Source organism: Haliotis rufescens, unplaced genomic scaffold, assembly GCF_023055435.1.
Source record: "Haliotis rufescens isolate VD_foot unplaced genomic scaffold, xgHalRufe1.0.p SCAF_5, whole genome shotgun sequence".
Taxonomy (NCBI): domain Eukaryota; kingdom Metazoa; phylum Mollusca; class Gastropoda; order Lepetellida; family Haliotidae; genus Haliotis; species Haliotis rufescens.
The window spans coordinates 8,481,855-8,503,558 of NW_025964223.1; the positions used below are offsets into that span (position 1 = coordinate 8,481,855).

At 36.9% G+C, this 21,704-nt stretch overlaps 1 protein-coding gene across 18 annotated transcripts in view; it reads left to right on the forward strand.

The window, feature by feature from the left end:
• LOC124110337 (neuron navigator 2-like) overlaps nucleotides 1-21,704 on the forward strand; it is a 605,924-nt gene that overhangs the window by 580,550 nt on the left and 3,670 nt on the right. For 14 of the 18 annotated variants that reach the window (XM_048384120.1, XM_048384124.1, XM_048384127.1 and 11 more), the window contains 17 exons: nucleotides 2,381-2,464; nucleotides 4,332-4,361; nucleotides 6,983-7,121; nucleotides 8,873-9,024; nucleotides 11,054-11,235; nucleotides 11,582-11,729; nucleotides 12,166-12,322; nucleotides 13,225-13,328; nucleotides 14,131-14,220; nucleotides 14,587-14,680; nucleotides 15,728-15,802; nucleotides 16,630-16,801; nucleotides 17,474-17,689; nucleotides 18,223-18,294; nucleotides 18,998-19,194; nucleotides 20,457-20,575; nucleotides 20,909-21,130. In XM_048384120.1, coding sequence (XP_048240077.1) covers nucleotides 2,381-2,464; nucleotides 4,332-4,361; nucleotides 6,983-7,121; nucleotides 8,873-9,024; nucleotides 11,054-11,235; nucleotides 11,582-11,729; nucleotides 12,166-12,322; nucleotides 13,225-13,328; nucleotides 14,131-14,220; nucleotides 14,587-14,680; nucleotides 15,728-15,802; nucleotides 16,630-16,801; nucleotides 17,474-17,689; nucleotides 18,223-18,294; nucleotides 18,998-19,194; nucleotides 20,457-20,575; nucleotides 20,909-21,130 — 2,253 coding nt within the window. The remainder of the gene's footprint in view (nucleotides 1-2,380; nucleotides 2,465-4,331; nucleotides 4,362-6,982; nucleotides 7,122-8,872; nucleotides 9,025-11,053; nucleotides 11,236-11,581; nucleotides 11,730-12,165; nucleotides 12,323-13,224; nucleotides 13,329-14,130; nucleotides 14,221-14,586; nucleotides 14,681-15,727; nucleotides 15,803-16,629; nucleotides 16,802-17,473; nucleotides 17,690-18,222; nucleotides 18,295-18,997; nucleotides 19,195-20,456; nucleotides 20,576-20,908; nucleotides 21,131-21,704) is intronic. The other 4 variants (XM_048384123.1, XM_048384128.1, XM_048384122.1 and 1 more) reach the window with 3 other exon arrangements.

A 21,704-nucleotide genomic window follows, 5' to 3' on the forward strand; every position in this document is an offset into this window, starting at 1 on the left:
TGGTGCAAAATTCAAACCAAATCCTCAAAAATACTACAAAACATCTTTCTGATCTGGCCAGGTAGTTTGACGACACATGCAAGATCTTATCCTACTTTGTATATGATTTTCTTGTCTAGAATTACCAACTCAGGCTACTTATGAACAGCGGATATCTGTAGGTCCGATAGTAGCTACTAAATATGCCCCAATATTTTTAGCCAGGTCAGGCAGTAAACAAGTTCCTGATCATTAGGGGTTGAAGAGGTGGGTTCATTACCTCACCATCTGTCAAGCAGTAAGAAGGTGTGTTTTGATAGTGGAGATAGATAGGAGAGACGGGGTATGTGATTACTCTAATATAGGAGCGAGCTGTAACACCAACGAGATGCATTCTCTGCCCCTTTGTAGAGCACTTGTTAAAGGCGTTGATCCAACTTTTTCATGCCACAAATGTTTTCGTTCTTGAGATTTTTTCGCTCAGCTGAGAAAATAAATTGACTCTGATTAAGGACGATTTTTGGAACGTTTACAAGTATTTCGAATGCAAGCATGCTTGAAACTTTGTGATGAAGTCATCAAATATATTTTTTTAACTTGTATATTTTTTGTTTAATTTTACAGCTATTTTTACCAAAGGGTTTTATGATAAAGGGTGTTGATGAAGTTATCAAAGATATTTATTCTGTACAAGGATAAGCCAAAATATCGGGAATTTATTCTGTGCTGTATGGAACCGAGTTTAAATTGTTCCTTAGAACAAGAACTAATGCTTTTTGATGGAACAAATTCAAATTTATGTGATTCTGTGCAAGATAGAAAAAATTAAGGTCTTAGCAAATGTTCTGGCTATGGTAATAACAGTTCATAACAGAACACTTTTACCCCAAGCCCAATCTAAGATGGTCTATGGTCTGTTGTTGGGGAAATGGCCCACAGTAATGATAGTCATTGTGTTGTCTTGTAGTCAAGATGGCCTCCTTGATTCTGACAGCAGAATGTTTTTGTTTCTGGAATCGAAGACTTCTCACAGACTGAACAGCATGTTTTTGTTTGGCTTGTTTGGAATCGCAACGTTTGGTCTTTTTTCTGACCCAAAGGTCGACAATTTGATCATTTTGGGGTGTTGTTGCATGTGGTCTCACATGCCAAAAGTGCCGGTAAGAAGAAAGCGGCCATCTTTAAGCTGTGTAAATACCTATGTAGGTTATGCTTTTGATGGCGGAGAGAGTGCTCCTGGCACTCCAAGACCACCATGGCTACCTGTAGGGTAGAAGAGGAATCGTGGCAAATTAAATGCTTGTGTTTCGTGTCGTATTAATTTTTCTCGGCCTTCTTTAACATAAAAGGAGCGAAAGGTTTTGAAGTTATGTCTGGACAACCTTCAGAACAGCGGGACACAAATGTTTGGGGTTCAGTGGTATAGGACTGTGTTTGAAAGTGAAAAGATGGAGGCCGCCCTGCTGCTGTAATCATTTCATAAATATTCTTCAAAGGCAGCTAATTCTGTGTTTAAGAAGATGATGTGAAGGAATATTGTGTTATGGGCATTTTGGTAATGTAATAAGGTGAAAGGGTAGTTAGTGCCTTGATACGACTGCTTTGAGGAAATACCAACCAGAGCAAATGGCATTTAGAAATAATTTTTTTGTACTTCGTCTTCAACACCTGCCAATACATATTTCAGATATGCTAGAAATATGTTCATGAATGATGCTGATCTGTCTCAAAGGGAAGTCAAGGTATCATTCTCCCAATGGTGTATTAGAAGTTGTAGGTGTAAAGAAAAATGGCAGATCATATTTTTGGCATGGTTGTTAACTTTGGTTTATCAACTTTTCCAACTGATCCAAAAAAGATTTAGAATGAAATTGAAAAGGGATTTTATAGAATGATATGAAAAATGAAATAATAATTTGTTGTATATTATGAAAATGGTTATTTCACTATCTAAATTAAACTGCTTTGACGTTATTACTGGAATAATTTCACAGACTCTGTGGGAAGAAAACCAGTTTATGAAAATTGGAATGTTAAATTTGAACACTTAGGTCTTGTTCTCACTTAACTATAGGAATGCTTGATAGAAAAAGTGTTCATCATACATAGTGACTTTTTCAGAGTATTTCAAGTTTCCTTGTTGATGATTTGTATATGTTTGTGCATCATGGGAAGTGAACATGGTTTTCTGGGCTTGGTCCCTTTGTGTTGACAGCTATGTGCAACATGTGTAGTTGTTAATTTCACAGGGGTAGATTTTAATCAGCTGATGCTCTTAAACAATGCGAAAAACACTTAGTGCTTTACAACTGCATTGCTCTCTCGAAATCTTATATCAGTGCTTGACATATTTATTTACATATTTGGTTGTATATTTATGTTTTTTCCTTGTACATTTCAGGCCCATGTGGTGGCAGCCTTTGAGCAGAGCCTGTCGAACATGACATCACGTCTCCAGATGTTAACATCAACTGCTGAACAAAAGGTGAGATGTTTGCAGCAACTGTGAGCATTTCAAGTAGAATTTAAAGGGGAATTGATTCCAGAAATTAGACCAGGATGCTTTTATCTTTGCTGGTTTTGTGACAATAAATGTATATTTTAGTTAATTGATTTTAAAGGGAAATTTGTTTTAAGAAATCTGGCTGGCATGCCTTTTACTTTCTGGATTTTGTTGTATTAAATACATGTTGTAGTTAGGTTAAATTGAAAGGATGATGTGTTTTAAGAAATGAGACCTGGGGTGGCTTTTACTTTCACAAGTTTGTTACAGTTAATGAATGTTGAAGTTAGGTTAAATTTAAAGGGGGATGTGTTTCATGAAATTTGACAGGAGTGTTTTTTTCTTTCTCAATTTTGTTATAGTAAATCAATGTTGTAGTTAGGTTAGATTTAAAGGGGGATGTGTTTCAAGAAATTAAAAGGGGGTGGATTTTATTTTTTAAATTTTGTTAAATGGTAAATCAATATTGTAGTTAGGTGAAATTTAAAGATGGGATGTTTTTTAAGGATGTAGACTGGGGGTGGCTTTTGCTTATCTGAGTGAATGGATGTAGTAGGAAATATTGATGTAAAGGGGATGTGTTTCAAGAAATGAGACTAGGCTAGCATATAGTTACTTAACTAGTTCCTGTACTCATCCAGTTATAGGCTCATAACTAAGACAATTTCTTTGATGAATTAAAAATTTCTGGCACAGCATGCATGTCCAACTTTATTTAAATCTCCCTCCCCCCAAAAAAAGAAAAGAAAAAGGAAAAGAAATGAAAAGAAAGCATCTGCATCTTACCTCCACAAAATCCTTTATTTAAGAATGGATACTTTGAAATACTTGAGGGAGATTTAAAAATTGGTAATGGGACAATCTAGTTTAAATATTACACATGTAAAATTCAGATCAAAGAAATATGTTAGCATTTGGTAAATATCTTTTGTTACATTTACATGATGTGTATATATCTGGAAACAAAATATATATGTTTGTGTGGGATTTAAAGACTTGATTAATACATCTGTTTAGTTTCTGAATAAATTTCAAAGTTAATATCTCACAATTGCTTTCATCTTACAACATTATTGAAAGGGGTGACAGTTGATTTAAAAACATTGTAAATTTAAGGTCTCTTTTTTTATAAAAAAGAGAAAAACGTGTGAATTCAGAATCAGTTAATGCAGATTTTGTGAAAAAGAAGTTTGATGAAAAGTACAAAGCCCTTTAAACAATCCAATAAGGTCATTTGGTGAAGCAAAACAGATAAACAAAACACTTGCCAGACAGCTATTTAGAGAGGTGGTTGATTTATTTTTTGTCGAAGAGCTGAAATAAAACTTGATCTAGGCACTGGAATTTGGAAGTGTTAAAAAAACAGGACTCCAAGTGAACTGTTTAGGTTCCGAGGGAAACATATCAAACATGACTTGGATGGGTTTCATCAGGGAACGCAGACATTGTTCGGGAATTGATCACCTCATCATTCTTATTTATCAAACCTTTTTGTATTTGAACAAAACATCTCCTGAAAGTGATACTTTCTACTGGTAATGTGTATTTTTCAATGTCAAGGATGTTTTTCAACAATGTACTGTATTTTAGTCTTGTTTGAAAGGTTAGAGAGTTAAAAAAGAGAGGGCATTTGAGGAAATGTGATTAAGAAATGGAGTGGGGCTACTGTCCTTTTAAAAAAAGTAGATAAAAAGTAAATTACTGTGAGAAAATGTGAAGTTGTTCGTGTTAGAATGCCATATCAGTTGCTATATAATGGATTCTATCTGCCTTCATATAAGTAATGGAATTTGAAAAATGTTTTGAAGAAAACCAGAATTTTAAAATATTCATGAAATTTTACACCCAGGTGGTGCGGCCTTCTCAGGAAAATATTCAGGTAATTTCAAAAAAATATTCTAATGACATTTTTCAATACATTTTCAATATCAACATGTTTTCTTTTTTTAATACATTTTTCTTTCATTTTGTGAAACATTCTAAATGCATAATTTTTGTAAACTTCAGCATGAGATTTCTGTTTTTGAAAAACCAAACATGTCCAAATTTTTTAATAAAATTTTGATGGATAAAATCTTCATCAGTGATTAGTATAAATTGCTGTGTCACTTGTGTTTGATTGATGTTGATGATGCAAATGTTTGCCAAATACAACATGTGTCAAACATTTTGAATGTTGATGTTTGACAGAACTGATATTATTCAGCAAATTCCATCTGATGGTGACTGATAGAAACCAACACTTGAATTGTTTCTTTCCATACGCCTGCGATGCTTGTATGTTATGTCATGTGCTTCGGATCAAATACAGTATTTATCAAGCATGGAAATAGACATGATTTGTTGCGTAACTGCAACCCACATGAGACTTGTTACATCGCATTCCATTTCACTGGCGTTGATTTCGTATACATAAGCATTCATCTCTTGTCGAACACCCAACAGATAATATTGTTTGCAGATCATGCAATTTGACCTTATTATTAAAGAGAAAAGGTCAAACGGAATTGGTTTGACCGTAAGATATAGACAAGATCATCTATTGCATCCACATGGCGGTGTTATGCCAGCAGTTAGGGAGAGTCACCACGGAGTCATCAATTTCATCCCCGAAAACAAAGGAGACATTTCGTAATGCATGTCAAAATGATACTTGAGTGATCTTACGATTAGCAAATCATCGATTTGCCTTTTACCTGGAATAGCAAATGTTTTTGGAAAATGTTATCCCAGAACTGAAAGAACCGTCCAAAAAACAGATGGTCCTACGTGCTTTCGATAAAGAAAACAGTCTGCTTCATGTATAAAAATTATCTCCAGTCCACACCGCCTTGACTGGGACATTTTGTTTATTGATGTTGGTTAAAAAAACCATATTGATGCATTATTTTTGGCAAGAAAGCCATCTGAGAGAGTTGACTAGACTGGGAAGGCCCCTTGCCTGTGGGTTAAACACAACAAGACAAACAGTATAATGTGAAAATAAGTATTGAAATGTGTTAGGGACGATGAGTTTAGTGTTTGTACAAATATTTACAGTAGTGTTGTTGGTACTTTAGTTTTCTTTTATGATCTTTGCTTATTTTCAAGTTACAAATATTAGCATTGCTATTTCATACTGTTTGTTCATGTATTATTACCTATTTGGGCATTTAAATGTTAAGTGGTAGATTGTTTACTTAATACAGTTGCATTTTTTGTTTGCATGCTACAAGAAACAATTAGATAACAAAACTTTGTTTTGAGATGTCTGAAAGTTTGAGGTGTCAGACACTTTAGTTATGAGGAACTCAAAGTTGTAAAATGTTCACCACAACAGGTATGGATTAAACGTTTCAATATGTATGGGACTGAAGTCATTCAGAGGTTTTCAGAGATGTCAGAAACTTTGAGATAATAGAAATTTACTTAGTGAGACTGAACCATTAGAAATTAACATATAAGGAAAGTTTGAGAAACTTTGCAAAACATCAGAACTATTTATAGTTTCTCGAACATGAAATTGATTATTGTAATGTGGAGTGTAAGTTACACTGTTATTAATATTAATAATCGTAATTATTTTTGTGCTGTATTTCCCTACTTTTTACTGCAAGTCTTAGAAAAAAAGTATATTACTTACCAATAATTTCAAGGTCTCAGATGCACATGAGATACTTTGTGTAGAGAACTATCTATTTCTAATAGTATTTCATCAAAAAATTTGTTGATGTTACCAAATCAGGCTAAAACAGAGTTTCATTGACGTAAACACATTTTCACAAAATCTAATTTCTTGAAAATCCTCCTCCTTGCAAATAGAAGTGCATCACACTACACAAACAATTTTGTCTCATCCTAGAAATATATAGACGATGTATACATTTTGAGATATTTTGGATTTGACAAGAGTATTTAAGTAGATTGCAGTTTTGAAAAAAAATATGTTTGGACGATTGGTAAACCGTGAGTGGCGGTGCACAGTTTATGTTTGTATCTGAGACATAAAAATTCCTGTTTGGAAGTTGTGAAACTGAATCCTTGTGTTTCTTCATTGGAGATAAGACATAGTGCTGAATGGGTAAATTTAGAAAAGTGGTGATTTTATCTGATGTTATGAAATACTGCTTCCATGACTCACAGCACAACATGTTTGCTAATCAACACTCGTCAGAAATCAAAAGAACTAAAGGGAGATAAATCAGACTTGGGTGATAACTGGCAGCCATATTTGAAATTAAAGAATCATGTGATGTGCATTTCTTGATATTTTCACAGATGTAACTCCCAAATGCTTTTACATGGTGTACCAGGGTGTGGTGTTTTTTTTACAGATAGCATTACATTATCTGTTTTTTAAAGTCATAAAAAACTTCATGCAAGATGAGGCACCAGAAATAGTGTTACAGTTCAGAGGTTAAATTAAATCCATGCATGCAAAAATATTCATATTTGTAAAAAGTATTGAATTTTTTAAAAGTATAATCAATGGTTATGTGATGATATTTATTGTTTTTTCAGGATTCTGAGTTGAATGAGTTGCGACAGACAATCGAGGCTCTCAAAAGACAAAGTGGGCTCAGTATTCAGGAAAGCCTCGTCAGTCCAAATGTTGGGCGTCGACACACCTCACCTGGTATGGGTCCTAAAGACATTCATGGTAGGGATAGGTAGCATGTAGGTCACTGTAGCTCACTGTTGACTTCCTGCTTGAGGTCCATAGTTATCCTGTGGTTTGGAGTAAGTGTAGTTGAGGTAGTGAGTGAGTGAGTATTGTTTTACGCCACTTTTAGCAATATTCCAGCAATATCATGGCAGGGGACACCAGTGATGGGTATCACACATTGTACCCATGTGGGGAATCGAACCCAGGCCTTTGGCGTGACCAGCGAACGCTTTATCTCTAGGCTACCCCACCTCCCTAGTCTAGGTAGTTTAGTGGTTAGTGTCATTGCTCATGATGAAAAACGTGTGATTTCTATTCCCAACATGAGTGTAATCTGTAAAACCAATTTTGAGTGTCAACAAGTTTGCTAAAATAGCATTAAACCCCAATTCCACTGTCTGTGCATGGTTTGATATTTTGATTGGTAGCATAGAGGATTTTTTTGTAAGAGAATATGTAAAAAAAACAATTTTGTTCATATAATTCTCTTTTTGACTAACATAAACAATAGTATGTGTGTGTGATTCGACTAAGTTATCCATGTCTCTGTTTACTGTTTGAGGTACAGTGACAATCGGGAAGAATGTAAATAAAATATATGTGGAAAAAATTCTGTTATCAGTTTACTGTTTCTTCATTGTGATTGGTTGGTTTGTGTAGTAAAAACAACATAACCTATGACAGCAAACAGAAAAGGAACTTATTTTTGTGTGTGGTAAATTTAACACAGAACATCTGGGTACTATGTTTCATTCCTAATTTCGTGATCATCTTTAATTGTACCCCATACCAGTTTTGTTTGTGTGATTAACCATGCTGAGCAAACCTGCACTCTATCTAGTTTTAACTTATGTGAGCCCGAAGAGGATTGGATTACCACGCATTGGATGTAACAAATTGTAAACAGAACTGATTTTGAAAGCTGATGAATTACGAGTTAAACATGCACATTTCAAGCCTAAACGTCCACATATGGCCCCCCAGTGAAAACATCTGGCGCATCTTTAACGCTCCACCTTGTGTGGTATTTGTGGAATTAACAAAGTTTCTTTTCGCTAAAGTGCATGTGGAAATTTGCTGCCTAGATATTTAGTCATCAGGTAAATATTATCACCTATTACTGTCAGTACTGCAGTAAATCTTGGTTAAAATACTACTTGTGGCACAACTAGTCTGGAATAAAGCCAATAATCATATCAACTTGATCAGAATTTTTGCAGCTGAGATGATATTTTCTTTCTTGAAATAGAAAACTGAAGGAGAAATGTATCTCTTCAGATGATAAATGGTAGTCTAATAAGATTATGCCAACAAATAATGTCTGAGCTTTTGCAAGCAATAAGAAACTGGGTGATTCGAAGCAAACAAAGGGTCACCTGAGGATACATGTCTGGGAAAATAGTTGATGTAACTGATATGTTGATGTATGCACGTTATTTGGAATTATTTCTACTGATTTATAATTTAATTAATTTATGAGCCTGAGGATTATAATTGAACCAGAGTATTTTTTAAATGTTAGTCTTGACTGTTAGCCAATACCATGTGATCAATGAAAGAAGATAAATTATATTTGTGAAGGTAAAGAAAAAAAGAATGATGTCTTTTGAAATCTGAACAGGAGAATCAAAAAGTATGTCCCGGTATTGATCCGTAAATGCTTAAACATTCGAAAAGAAGGAATTTTTATGATTTGGGCTGTGTGAAGAGTTACGAAAGCATTCAGTGTGGTCAATTTCTTGCAGGTGAAGGTGGCCGTATCGTTCGTCAGATGTCCTCGGACAGCATGTCTAGCATCAACAGTTTATCCAGTGCTTGCAGTGTCGCCAGTCAACAGTCCGCCGCCACTGATGGTGACATCGGCAAAAACTCCAAGAAAAATAAAAAGAAGGGATGGGTGAGTGAAGCTTACAAAAATATCTCACAACTGCTCATTGTTTATTTTCAACAAAGTCTGACTCCTGACATTTGACTTTGGACTTCATTGTAGTGAAATTAATTAAACAGATGACATTTATTTCAAAAAGACAAGATGCACATGTTTATATTTAGAACACTTGATTTTGACTGTTTTACATGAAAAATGTTGTTATCTTATGAACTAATAGAATATTTATTAATCTAGATTTAGGACCTTTATTGTTTTTGTTTGTATATTTTATTTTAACCCTACGCTTCCTTAGCCAGACATTTTTAGACAAATTGGGTTATTTGGTATAGTTTCCTGATCTGGATGAAAAGAGATGAAAAAAAAATATATAAAAAGAATCTTGAAGTTTTAAGCTTGAAGATTCAGCTTTTTGTAGACATTTCTTATGAGTATGGAAATGTTTTTGTGGCTTTTTATTTATTCTACAGAACAAATACAAATAAATCTTCTTCATAGTAAATTAACAGGCCATATTAAACTGGCTACTTATTACAGATTGTGTGAGGAAACATATTCGTGCTAAACAATCATATCTTAATTTCTGCATTTTGAGAGATGGGTCTGTATGGTTGTGTGAACCTTATGATACAAACAGTATCAAAAAGCAGTTTATCATGTGCAAAACGTGTTTGTTGTCTACTTCACCTTCAGCAACAACACTGATATTGGAGAATAAAAACAACATGACTCACTCAGTGATAATGATGTTGCTGTCGTTCAATTTATACTAATTTCCTGAAACATATTGTGTCCTTACTGTGCTGTTTACAATCTTTTTCAAAACAATTAGTTTCTAGGTAGCTTTTATTGGCAGTATTTTTTTCGAAAATATATAGTATCTTTTCCAGATGTGTACTGTGGCTGTCAATAATGGATTTCCATGCTTAAACACACCTACCGCTTGCATCACATTTACAGTAATTATTTCTGGATCTTGTTTCATGCTATGGGGTCAGTTGGTGTAATTAATTATAAGCTCTATGACTTTGCAATATACTGCAAGATCAGTTAGAATATGATTGTTATTTATTGCAGTCTTACCTATAAGATCTAGTGGATGATTTATTTCATGCTTAAATGAAAATGTCAATGATCGCGATGAGTTTGTGTTTTTGTTTGTGTTTATGCTGTTTGTTTATGTTCTGGAGACGATTGAATATATATTATGCATTGCATCTTGCTGTGATATGTTTCTTATTATTACCTAACCATGTAATATCTAGTATGAACCATGGTGTCAATATCATGTCTATTTTACACCTTGGTTCCTAGATATCTGCTTAGGCAATTAGTTTCATAACCCTGGCAGACTCTAAAATATTAATTTCGGCAGCACTTTTTGTGTTCTCCGGATCAATTACATCGCATATAGTAGAATTTCAGACATTTACCCTTGCATCTACTGATTTGGAAATCAGATCTTGAAATTCAATTTTTTTCTGGAACGTGAATTTCAAAGCCAAGGCACTGACCCTATTGACAGGTGTGGGGAAATTGGGATTACATTTCAGTAAAAACTGTTCTTTACGTATAAAACAGGAAAGTTGATGGATGGTGGATACGGAGGTCTTTTTGTCACTTTTCGGCTTGTCAGTGAAGGCTGTTACAGTCCTCAGCTGTTCTTTAAGCTTTGCCCTTGAACACGCCAATGTGCCGGTGTACATGTCCTCCGTGGTGTACATTGCTGCTGGAATGGATGACATTTATGCTACATGATAATCCTTGTAACTGAGGATTCGCACATGCTTTGCATTCTGGAGTGTAACTGGATTCATTTCCGCCATGGTAATGGCTTTGTGTTGATCATTTACTGCCATGATTCCCATGGAATGTCATCAAAACGATTTTATTTTCATCAGTCTGTTGTAGCTTGATCCTGAATTGCCAAATTACCAAGTTTATGTTTTTATTCATAACTGATATCTGTGGATTCCAATTCCACAGATTTACTGCAGGAATTTCCAGGGTGGTGAAAAGTGTATCTTAATTCTTTCAGCTAAGAAGTTCATTTAGTAAAGCGTTCTCCAGAAAGAAGAACAAGCACGGTTCCATATCGGATGTGGAGCCTGATACTGCAAGTCTTCGCTCCAACGCTTCCGCACCAAATTCTCCACTCCTGCAGATGACGCATGTTCCTAATGGTTCTGGAGTCATGAAGGGTTCACACAGCTCAGGAGCGTAAGTACACGTTTATCTATCTTCTGGTGATGTTGTTTTTTAGATTTATTTCTGATACTTTTGAATTAAGACACAAGTGTGGGTATTCATAGGAAAGCTTTCGAAAAGTTTATTTATACACATATATCAAAACATTTTCCAAAAAAATATTATTTCATAATTTTGAAAACTTTTTGATCTAAAATAGACTTTGTGGATGATTGTGAACTGAATAATCACATTAAAATTATAATTTGTCTGAAACTAGTCCCAGAAATTCTGTTTTCATTTGAATATTTGTTTTATGTATACTTGTTCTACAATTGCCCCTATTTGATGCTTACAATAAATGTATATGATTTTTTAGACTGTGTGAAACAGAGGATCATGCATCTGTAAATGAATTAAAGAATCTGTTAAGAGAAAAAGACATGAAATTGACAGACATCCGACTGGAAGCCCTGTCTTCAGCACATCAGCTGGAACAACTCAGAGAGACAATGAACAAAATGAAGGTATGTATGGAACAAAAGAGATGAAATAATGGCTTCAGTTTTCCAATAATATTCCTTTTTTGTATAACTCCATTTTCCATATGAAAATATTTAATCCTTGACTTTTGACATTGTTTACATTGCGGAATGTATGACCTCATTTGAGCCCATCCTTGACTAACACATGTGCACCAAAATTCAGTAATAATTTGTTGTACTCTGTTATTAGCCATTAGGGAACAAAATAATAAGTATATTCCCCTTTTACCAATCCCACCTCATTAGGATATTATGTAGAAATCTCTTATATCAAACTCAATTTGCACCAATGATACTCATTAATGTTGTCCCTGCAGACCTTGTGTTAAGTACAAGTCCTTTGTTTCAGACTTTTAGGAAAATGTGTATGTGAAATATGAGCTCTAGACATCTGGTAATGGAAACATTTTTATTTCAGAGCGAAATGGGACATTTGAAAGCTGACAACGACCGACTTCAGCGCCTAGCTACCTCCTCCCGAACACTCAATATATCCCAGAGTTCCCTCGCTCACACCCGTGCCAGTAACGACTCTCTGGACCGGTCTCTCAGCCTCACCGATCAGAGTAGTCTAGGTAATGTCAACCTCAAACACACCCTCTTGTGGGATTCTGGCGCCCATGAGGTCCCATGAGGTCCCCAGTGCCCCATGTGTGTCGTAAGAGACTACTAACATGGATGAGATGGCAACGATGTGTGACCTGGCTCATTGTGTGTCATCATAAGCCTGCATCGATCAGTGCTCATGCTATCAATCACTGGATTTCCGTACCATTGTTATCAAGCAATAGTGATATAAGCTTGAATATGACACATTTCCGCAAACACTCAATGATTTATGCTTGTTTTGATATCAATGTTTTGGAAAAAGTATTTTAATGATAACATGTAATATATAAAATATAAAATTCGGTTTATTGTCAGGGGAGAGAATTTTTACATGGATCCGTCGCAAATTTAAGTGACCACAAATTTGTTAAAATCTGATGGCTCCCGCCATAAACACCCAATTCATGGACCACACTCCATTGCAAAGAAGTTTCAGCTGAAAAGGAAAATAACCATTCTCATCCCTGTATTCTACTTCTTAATTTCCTAACATAACATACACCTTGCAATGTTGATGAATAAATCTGTCAGTTTGTGTTTTCAAAGCTCTTCATTTATAGTATAAACACTATGAAGTGCAATTGTAACCTTGTTGTGCAATCTCATCAAAATGAGATCTTTTACTCCTATACAAACCTCTCGGCATGAATATCTGAGGACATCTCCATAGATGGTGGCCTCAGGTAACCCCTGACCCCTGACCCCTGATCTATGGAGGTGACCTCAGATCTTCATTCAGGGAGGCACCGTATGGGTGTAAACAGTCTCATTTTGATGAGTGTTGATGTTGTGAAACACTGAAATGAGTAGTTTATTGTTGATGATCCGAAATGTTTGTTCATCTATGCTTTTATGTCTTTGGTTGTAGACATGCTATTGGCTGAGACAGCAGCAAATGACAGAGAGGGGAAACGAGTGACGATCACAGTATATCTGGGCTCGAACCCAGACCCAACCCGGATGGGCATTGAGGTAAAGAACAGATCATATTCTAGCCGTGTTTGTCTTCAGAAACACCCTCACATCGGGGAAACCCCTATCTAATCGACTGCCTCCGTGGTCTAGTGGTACAGCGTCCGCCAGGAGAGCGGAAGGTCCGGAGTTCGATCCCCGGCCACGTCATACCAAAAGATGTTAAAAGATGGTACTTGTTGTTACCCTGTCTGGCGCTCGGCATTAAGGGGCTAAAACAAGGACTGGTCGGCTCAGAGTCAGTATACTGTGTCTGAGTGGGGTATTCATGTTAAACTGCGGCATGGTATCTTAGTGAGCTAGCACTTTTAATCGGCATCAGTCCGAACTAGTACAAGCAGCCACACAAACACACACACGTACATGCACGTTGCTATATAAGTGCAATAATCTTGGACGCGACGTTAAACCCCATTTCACTTCACCTCACCCCTATCTAATCTTATTAGGAACATCAGAAGACATTGCTTATATGGAACTGAAAAGTAGTCCTGGGTGCTGTTATCCAGCGAGCTTAGCGCTAAGGTGATCGTAACTCCCATACCTTAACATAGACTTACAACAGTCATAGCACTAAGGTTGTTTTGTACAACGGCACCCTGGGCAATATCATTTGCATATTTATCGGATCAGTTTATGGCATTGATATCAGTATCCATTATATGATAACTCGATATTGCAGTTGCACTACTTCAAGCAAACAGGAGACAATCACATTTCTTCAAAACTTCATGCTTCCATTATTTCATGATTTGCAGTCAAATTCAAAGTAATTATGAATATCTTCCTGTTTGTGTTACAGAGGCCAGCAGAGGTGCTGATTGGGTCACTGTCTGTCAGTGGCAAGACCAAATGGGACATCCTTGATAATATTGTCAGGAAAATATTTAAGGTAAGGTTATAAGAGATACTGAAAAAAGTCCTACTTTCATTACAACTGGCTACAAGCAATATTTATTTTCATTATACAGACCAAAACAGGTGTCCATTTTGACCAAATATATCATGTAAATTAAATATTTTTCACAATATATGGATAGTAGTTTGTAATTATATCTATGGATGTTTTTTCTGGAATATTAATTAAGGCGAAATTTAGTTAATAATTTGTCTTTGTAGTCCACTCAAATTGTTAATTCAAAAACACAATCAATATCACCGCCGTCTTTTGGAGATTAAAATACAGACTTTGTGATCTTATGACAATCTTTTAATGTCATCCAAACAAACTGTTCTGAAATGTATGATATGTTGACAGGAATACGTGTTACGAGTGGATCCGGTCACCAACCTAGGTCTGAGTGCAGAGAGCGTCTTCTCCTACCATATTGGCGACATCACTCGGACCAAAGGTGTGTATTTGACTGTAAACAAAACGGTAGTTGATCCAACACAAATATTAATTCCAAACCTGTTTTTTTAATAAAATCCGTCTTCTCCTACCATATTGGTGACATCACTCGGACCAAAGGTGTGTACTTGACAGTAAACAAAACGGTAGTTGATCCGACACAAATATTAATTCCAAACCTGTTTTGTGAAAAAAATCACATCATTATTATAGTGCCTTTTTTGTTTCTTATGTATGTAATGGTATAGAAAACTTGTGATATGCATAAAGATACATAAACAAACAGACTGGTGAAACAGTCCAGATGAGGCGATCAGTAATTGTGGATGTTAATGAGCAGAGGAGTTAAAATTTGGCAGGTTTGATAGTAGCTAGCACAGGCATCAGTAATAGTATGATGCATGAGACTCCTGTTGTATAAAGCTGTGCTTTATGTGAATTTTTATGTCATGATATTTTACGGACGTGTAATAACATGGTTTTAATGTGTTATCAACAAGTCAACAACTTGCCCTCCTTTTATCAAATGACGACATGATTTTTTCTGTATCCTAAACCTGTTGCGACATCTTTGAGTGTTTGCGCCTTTTAATGTACAGATGTATAATAGTTTTAACATGTATAATAGTTACCGTATTCAACGTAATAAGTGCCCCGCTCTAATATATCGGCTAGTGAACAATACCAATTAGCACCCCTTTCGATTGATCAATGTACACAACACTTATTCATTTGCGTATAATACACACTTGTGTGTTATATGCACTCTTAATTAGGGGCAATTAATTCTGGAAAAATGTATCTCTCGTATATAAACATTTCAGGCTGTCAGCATAAACCACAAAATTTATCTTTCAACTCTGTTTTTTTTCCACCAAAATAATATTCTAATTAGAGCCCCCTATTTCTAATTTTGAAAGCGCCCTGGGCGCTTATTTCGTCGAATACGGTATGTTCCATATAATTGCATGTGAGATGTAAATATAATATTGTGTCTGTCGTGGTGCCTCTGTGGTGTTATTTATGTTTCTATGTGTGTTTTCCACAGATGCTGATCTACCTGAGCTCCTGCCTGTGGGATACCTGGTCGGGGAAACAATGCAGATCAGCATCTGTCTTAAAGGTAAGGGAGGTAGCAAGCACTGGGAGAATAACATGCTAGGGCAAAATACATTTTGCCAGGGCTACTGTCAAACATTTCCCAATCAGACAGTTTGTACCTATCGCTTGAGACCTATGCTGGGTACCCAGGTAGGGTCGGGTAATAGGGGAATCGGTACCCGGGCAGTAAATTTGGACTCGTTGCAGCACTTATATATAGGTATATCATGGTAGAAACTAACATTTTTGGTCCACTAGTCCTTATATTGATGATATATGGCAAAACCCCTAAAAATGACAAATATCTACTAGTCCTTATGATACCTTAACTATTGGGCAGATTTGCAAGGACTATAGGACTAGTGCCAATTTCTAACCCTGGTATATGTCACCCTGCAACAGAAATTCTGATACTTGTAATCATCAGGCACTATTGATATAATGTCACATGCCAAGGAACAGTGTGAAAAAAATCAAACCATTTGAACAATTAATTTTGACTGAATACGTTTCACATCCATGGATGTGATTCATTAGTCAAGAAGATTTTACTGAAACAGGGGTTTCATGGACTGTGATGGTTTTGTGAAGTTTGAAAATTGGAGTTGACAATATGATCAGAGAATATTGTAAAATCAATTATAATTCCGACACTTTCTTAAAATACATCTGCCATGTAAGCTGTAATGTTTCATGGTTTCACGTTTCATGATGCACATCAGCTATGCTTCAAGGAGTGAAAGATCATGCATCAAACATTAATTTCAAATGTATCTGTCAAAATGATTATGGCCTTGACTAATTGAAATGCTGTACAGAAATAAGACCTGTATGTTTGTATGTCTTCAGGTACAAAGCAGATCAGTGTGGACTCCCTTGCCTTTGAGTCAATGATCCCCAAGACGATCATCCAGCGATACGTCTCCCTCCTCATTGAACACCGGAGGATAATCCTGTGTGGCCCAAGCGGGACAGGGAAAACTTACCTGGCTCAGAAACTGGCTGAGCATTTGGTGCTGAGGTGAGTTTGTCTTGTATGAGCATTGGGGGTTCAAACAAAATGGTGGAACATGGCCAAGGGGAGATAATTTGGGGTAAGGTACTATGATGCCATCAATATGAAAAGCATTCAAATTCTGGTTGGATCACTCTGAGATTTGTGTGAGGGTCATGCTTTGGGGGAGGTATGAAGCTTACTATAATTCTGTTGTGGGTGCTTCTACAATTTCACAGATGGAGCTTGCTCAGTAGGGTCAAAAGGATATCATCGTGAGTTTTCATGTGGTGAAACGATACACAATATGTTTTTTTCCGTATTGATATAAAGATGATAAAGTTGCTAAAATATATTACTTACAACTCATTTTGTCAGTTAAATACATGTACTGCAAAATGTGTTGTAATTAGCTTTTCAAGTTCATTAGTAAGAAGAGCTGCTACAGCTACCTTTTCCTTTGGAACCTGCTCTGAAATATTTAATGTCAAGAAGTTCCACGTGATTTGACGTAAATATGCGTATCTCGATACATATCATATTGTGACCTTATCATATCGTGACCTTTCTGTATTGTTTCACCCCTAATAATTTGTTTGAATATTGTACCACTAATAAAAGACAACACTGTAGACAATTGCCCATAATTTATGGTTATGTGGGACAAGTTTTACTTACATATTTGTTTTTCTAATCAAGATCTGGACGGGAACTGACCGCTGGATCAGTGGCTACATTCAATGTTGACCACAAGTCTTCGAAGGACCTTCGCCAGTACTTGTCAAATATTGCGGAACAGTGTGAGAACACGAACGTGAATGAACTGCCGACTGTCATCATTCTGGATAACCTGCACCATGTGGGCTCCTTGGGCGAGGTCTTCAACGGCTTCCTCAGTGTCAAGTACCAGAAATGGTAAGTCAAGCTAATAGTACACTTCGTGAGCCCCCTGTGAAGGGATAGAACTGGTCTCCAGGAAGCTGTGATTGTCATAAGAGGCAACTAAGGGGATCAAGTGGTCAGGCTCTCTGTCTTGGTTGATGCATGTCACTGTATCCCAATTGCGTAGATCGCTGCTCATGCTGTCAATCACTGAATCGTCTGCTCCAGACTCAGTTATTTACAGACTGACATCATATAGCTGAAATATTTCTGAATGTGGCATTAAACAACAAACAAACAAACAAAACATTCATGATCAACCGATAGAGAGATTATATATTTGTGTTATGTACCTTACATATTGGAAAACATCACTCGAAATTTAATTCAGTGTGTAGCTACTTTAGAATTCATAAAATTGTCTAATATTTCAAACTTATATGTTATATTTTAGTTATGCTCAATTTCAACAAGATTATATTCTTCTCTTCCTAGATTTTGGAAATCTCTGAATAATGGTCAGAATAATGGTCAGAAATAATATTTCTACAATTTGTTACTTTCAGCCCCTACATCATTGGGACGATGAACCAGGCAACAAATGCTGCCACAAACCTCCAGCTTCACCACAACTTCAGGTCAGTATCCCAGCAACAGCATGCTGTACAAGCAGGTTACCATGGTAACCGTGCCATTACGTATCTCACTCACTGGGTGCAATCTTTATATTCTGTAAGGGAGTTGCACCTTACTGTTCCATGGATTGGACAGACATGAGATGAAGTGTTGAAAGTCTCCCTACTAATAACTTTAATATCTTATTGACACAGTTAAAAATTGACATGGTTTTTTTTCTTGATTTAATTTTTTTGGTTAAAAATAGGTACATGCAACATGAATATTTTCAGTATTTTAAGGGACTTGGTGCCAAGGAACAGACAAATACCACTTGACTTGTGTATTGTGGGCAGTTTAAGAATTAAAACTCAATAAGTGAAACTTCTCTTCAGAGTGCAACTTTCCTCAGCCTGACTAATGGCAGATCGGTGCTATTATCCATCAGACATATTATCATGACCCAGTATGATGTATGCCTTACAACATATTACATATAATGTCAATGTCTCTCTCTGTTAGGTGGGTATTGTGTGCTATTATCCATCAGACATATTATCATGACCCAATATGATGTATGCCTAACAACATATTACATATAATGTCAATGTCTCTCTCTGTTAGGTGGGTATTGTGTGCTATTATCCATCAGATATATTATCATGACCCAATATTATGTATGCCTAACAACATATTACATATAATGTCAATGTCTCTCTCTGTTAGGTGGGTATTGTGTGCCAACCACATGGAACCGGTGAAGGGGTTCCTGGGGCGTTACCTGCGCCGAAAGCTGGTTGAGGCCGAGGTCAGGACAGGGATGAGGAACAATGACCTCAACAAGATTATCGACTGGGTGCCAAAGGTGTGGGCCCACATCAACAAGTTCCTGGAGACGCACAGCTCTTCTGACGTCACCATTGGTGAGTTCCTGGTGGATGCCTCTGTTTCAGGGGAGATATGTTCGGATGACAGGGTAGAGTAGTCTCAAATTCCTATTGTAAGGGTTGACTGATGAGGACCATCTTCCCTAGGCAAGGGAGGTAACTGATCATAAAAGTCCAGTTTCCACCTTTGCCGAACTAGGCTTGAATATTGTGGCTCGATTGTATCGCCAACAGTGACAATTACAAGATATATCCCTTCTTCATCCCTCCTATCTCCTATTGACCAATCAGATTCCACCTCTCATATCACTTGCATTGGCTTCAATGTTCAGTTGACAGCAACATACTCTGCAAATCCTGCAATCAACCTAAATCTTCACGGCAGTTGCCATGTTGTTTATGAACCAAGTTTCAAAAATTAATTTCTTAAACCATTTTTGTATTGGACTATGCATACACTTGTTAGTTCAGCCAAAATAGAACTCCATGACTCCAGCCAAGTTCAGCACTGGGTATTTTTACCTGGGATATTACTTTCTCCAGTGGAAAGTTTTGCCAAGGATATTATTTCAACAGCCAGTATCTTGGTTATGTACAGGCTGCTAAGCTATGATTATATAGTCTGTGGTGTAAAACAACATTCACTCATTCTTGATGAATGCGGTCTCATGGTCCAGGACTACCAGGTTCTGCTTGTCATGGGTTCGAATCCCATACTTGTCCTTATAACGGTAGAATAGATCTTCAGCAACCCATGCTTGCTGTAAAAGATGACTATGCTGGTCGTAAGAGGCGACTAACGGGATCGGGTGGTCAGGTTCGCTGACGTGGTTGATACATGTCATCGTTTCCCAATTGCGTGGATCGATGCTCATGATGTCAATCACTAGATTGTCTGGTCCAGACTCAATTATTTACAGACCGCTGTCATATAGCTTGAATATTGCTGAGTGCGGCGTGAAACAACAAACCAACCAACCAGCCTTGAGTCAGCATCAAATCTAAATGGGAACATCTGTGGCCCGTGTCAGCTGGGGCTTTCTTCTGAGATCATTGTATAAATGAAAAACCTATTTTAACTTTGATGAGAAGGAATATCAGGTGATGAAGGGTCAAGAAGAAAATCCCTGAAACGTGAAACTTATTACTTGTCATAAATATATCCAACTTCTATGTGTCTAGAAATACTGTTATCTTGAACTTTGTCAGTTTCAGATGTCTCACATGGGTTTGTATATTTAATGATTGTGATTTGTGGGGATGTGACAATCAAGTCTCACTGTGTCCATGTGTTCCAGGTCCACGGCTGTTCCTGTCCTGTCCGATGGACATCTCTGGGTCCCAGGTGTGGTTCACGGATCTGTGGAACTACTCGCTAGTGCCCTACATGCTGGAGGCCGTCCGGGAGGGACTACAGGTATACCCACATTACCATCAACCAGTACACCACTGCTTCAGGCGACTGGTGAAATTTGCTTTTTGGTTTTGTAAAATTTTCAGACATCACTTGAAAAATGAAACCCATGAATTTATAAGAACATCATATTTTATATTACTTGCGAAAAATATCACAAATTTGGAATAAAATAATAGCCTTATTAGATTATGTATTTATCCATTCTTTACTTTTTGTTAGGGTCGGCAGATTTGTGAATGTTTTGAAGTAGTACCGGGTATCAGCTTAATTATTACACATCCCAGAAAACATCATCAAGGGATCTATGTTACCGAATTGTTCTGCTGTTTCCAGGTGTATGGGAAGAGGGCCCCCTGGGAGGATCCTACAGATTGGGTGATAGAGTCCTACCCTTGGAGCGGCGGCAGCAACAACGACAAGGATAAGTCATTGCTGCGGATACGACCAGAAGATGTTGGCTATGATTCCCAGACAGCGCAGGTCTCTGTGAGCGGGAACAAGTCGAAAACAAAGACAGCCGGCAACACTTCAGAAGGGGATCCAGGGGACCCTCTGGTATGTAGCATCACTGTGGGCTTAGTTATTGCAGGGAGGAGCCAGATGGTTGGTTAGCCATTGCCACAAACTTGGTCAAATTCTACTTATTCACTGGCATAACAAAAGCGTAATGAAACCTAGAGCTTAGTTGATATAGTTATATCTTTATGACATTTCTTGAGACTGAGAAGGTGATCTGAGATGCTCGCATTAGTTTCCAGATAACTAATTGGCTTTAAGTTAATTACTCAGGTACTGTAATCATTTTGCGAACCGCGTCAATGGTCGAGTGTTTGCTCAGAGAGCAGAATGTTGGTGGTTCGATCCCTGGCCGCATCATACCAAAAGATGGTAAAAGATGGTACTTGTTGTTACCCTGCCTGGCACTCAGCATTAAGGGGATAAAACAAGGACTGGTCAGCTCAGAGTCAGTATACTGTGTCTGAATGGGGTATTTATGTTAAACTGCGGCATGGTATCGCAGTGGGTTAGCACTATAAAATCGGCATAAGTCTGGACTAATACAAGCAGCCACATACACACGTGACGTTAAACCCAATTTCACCTCACATTCAACTGAATGTGTAGAGAA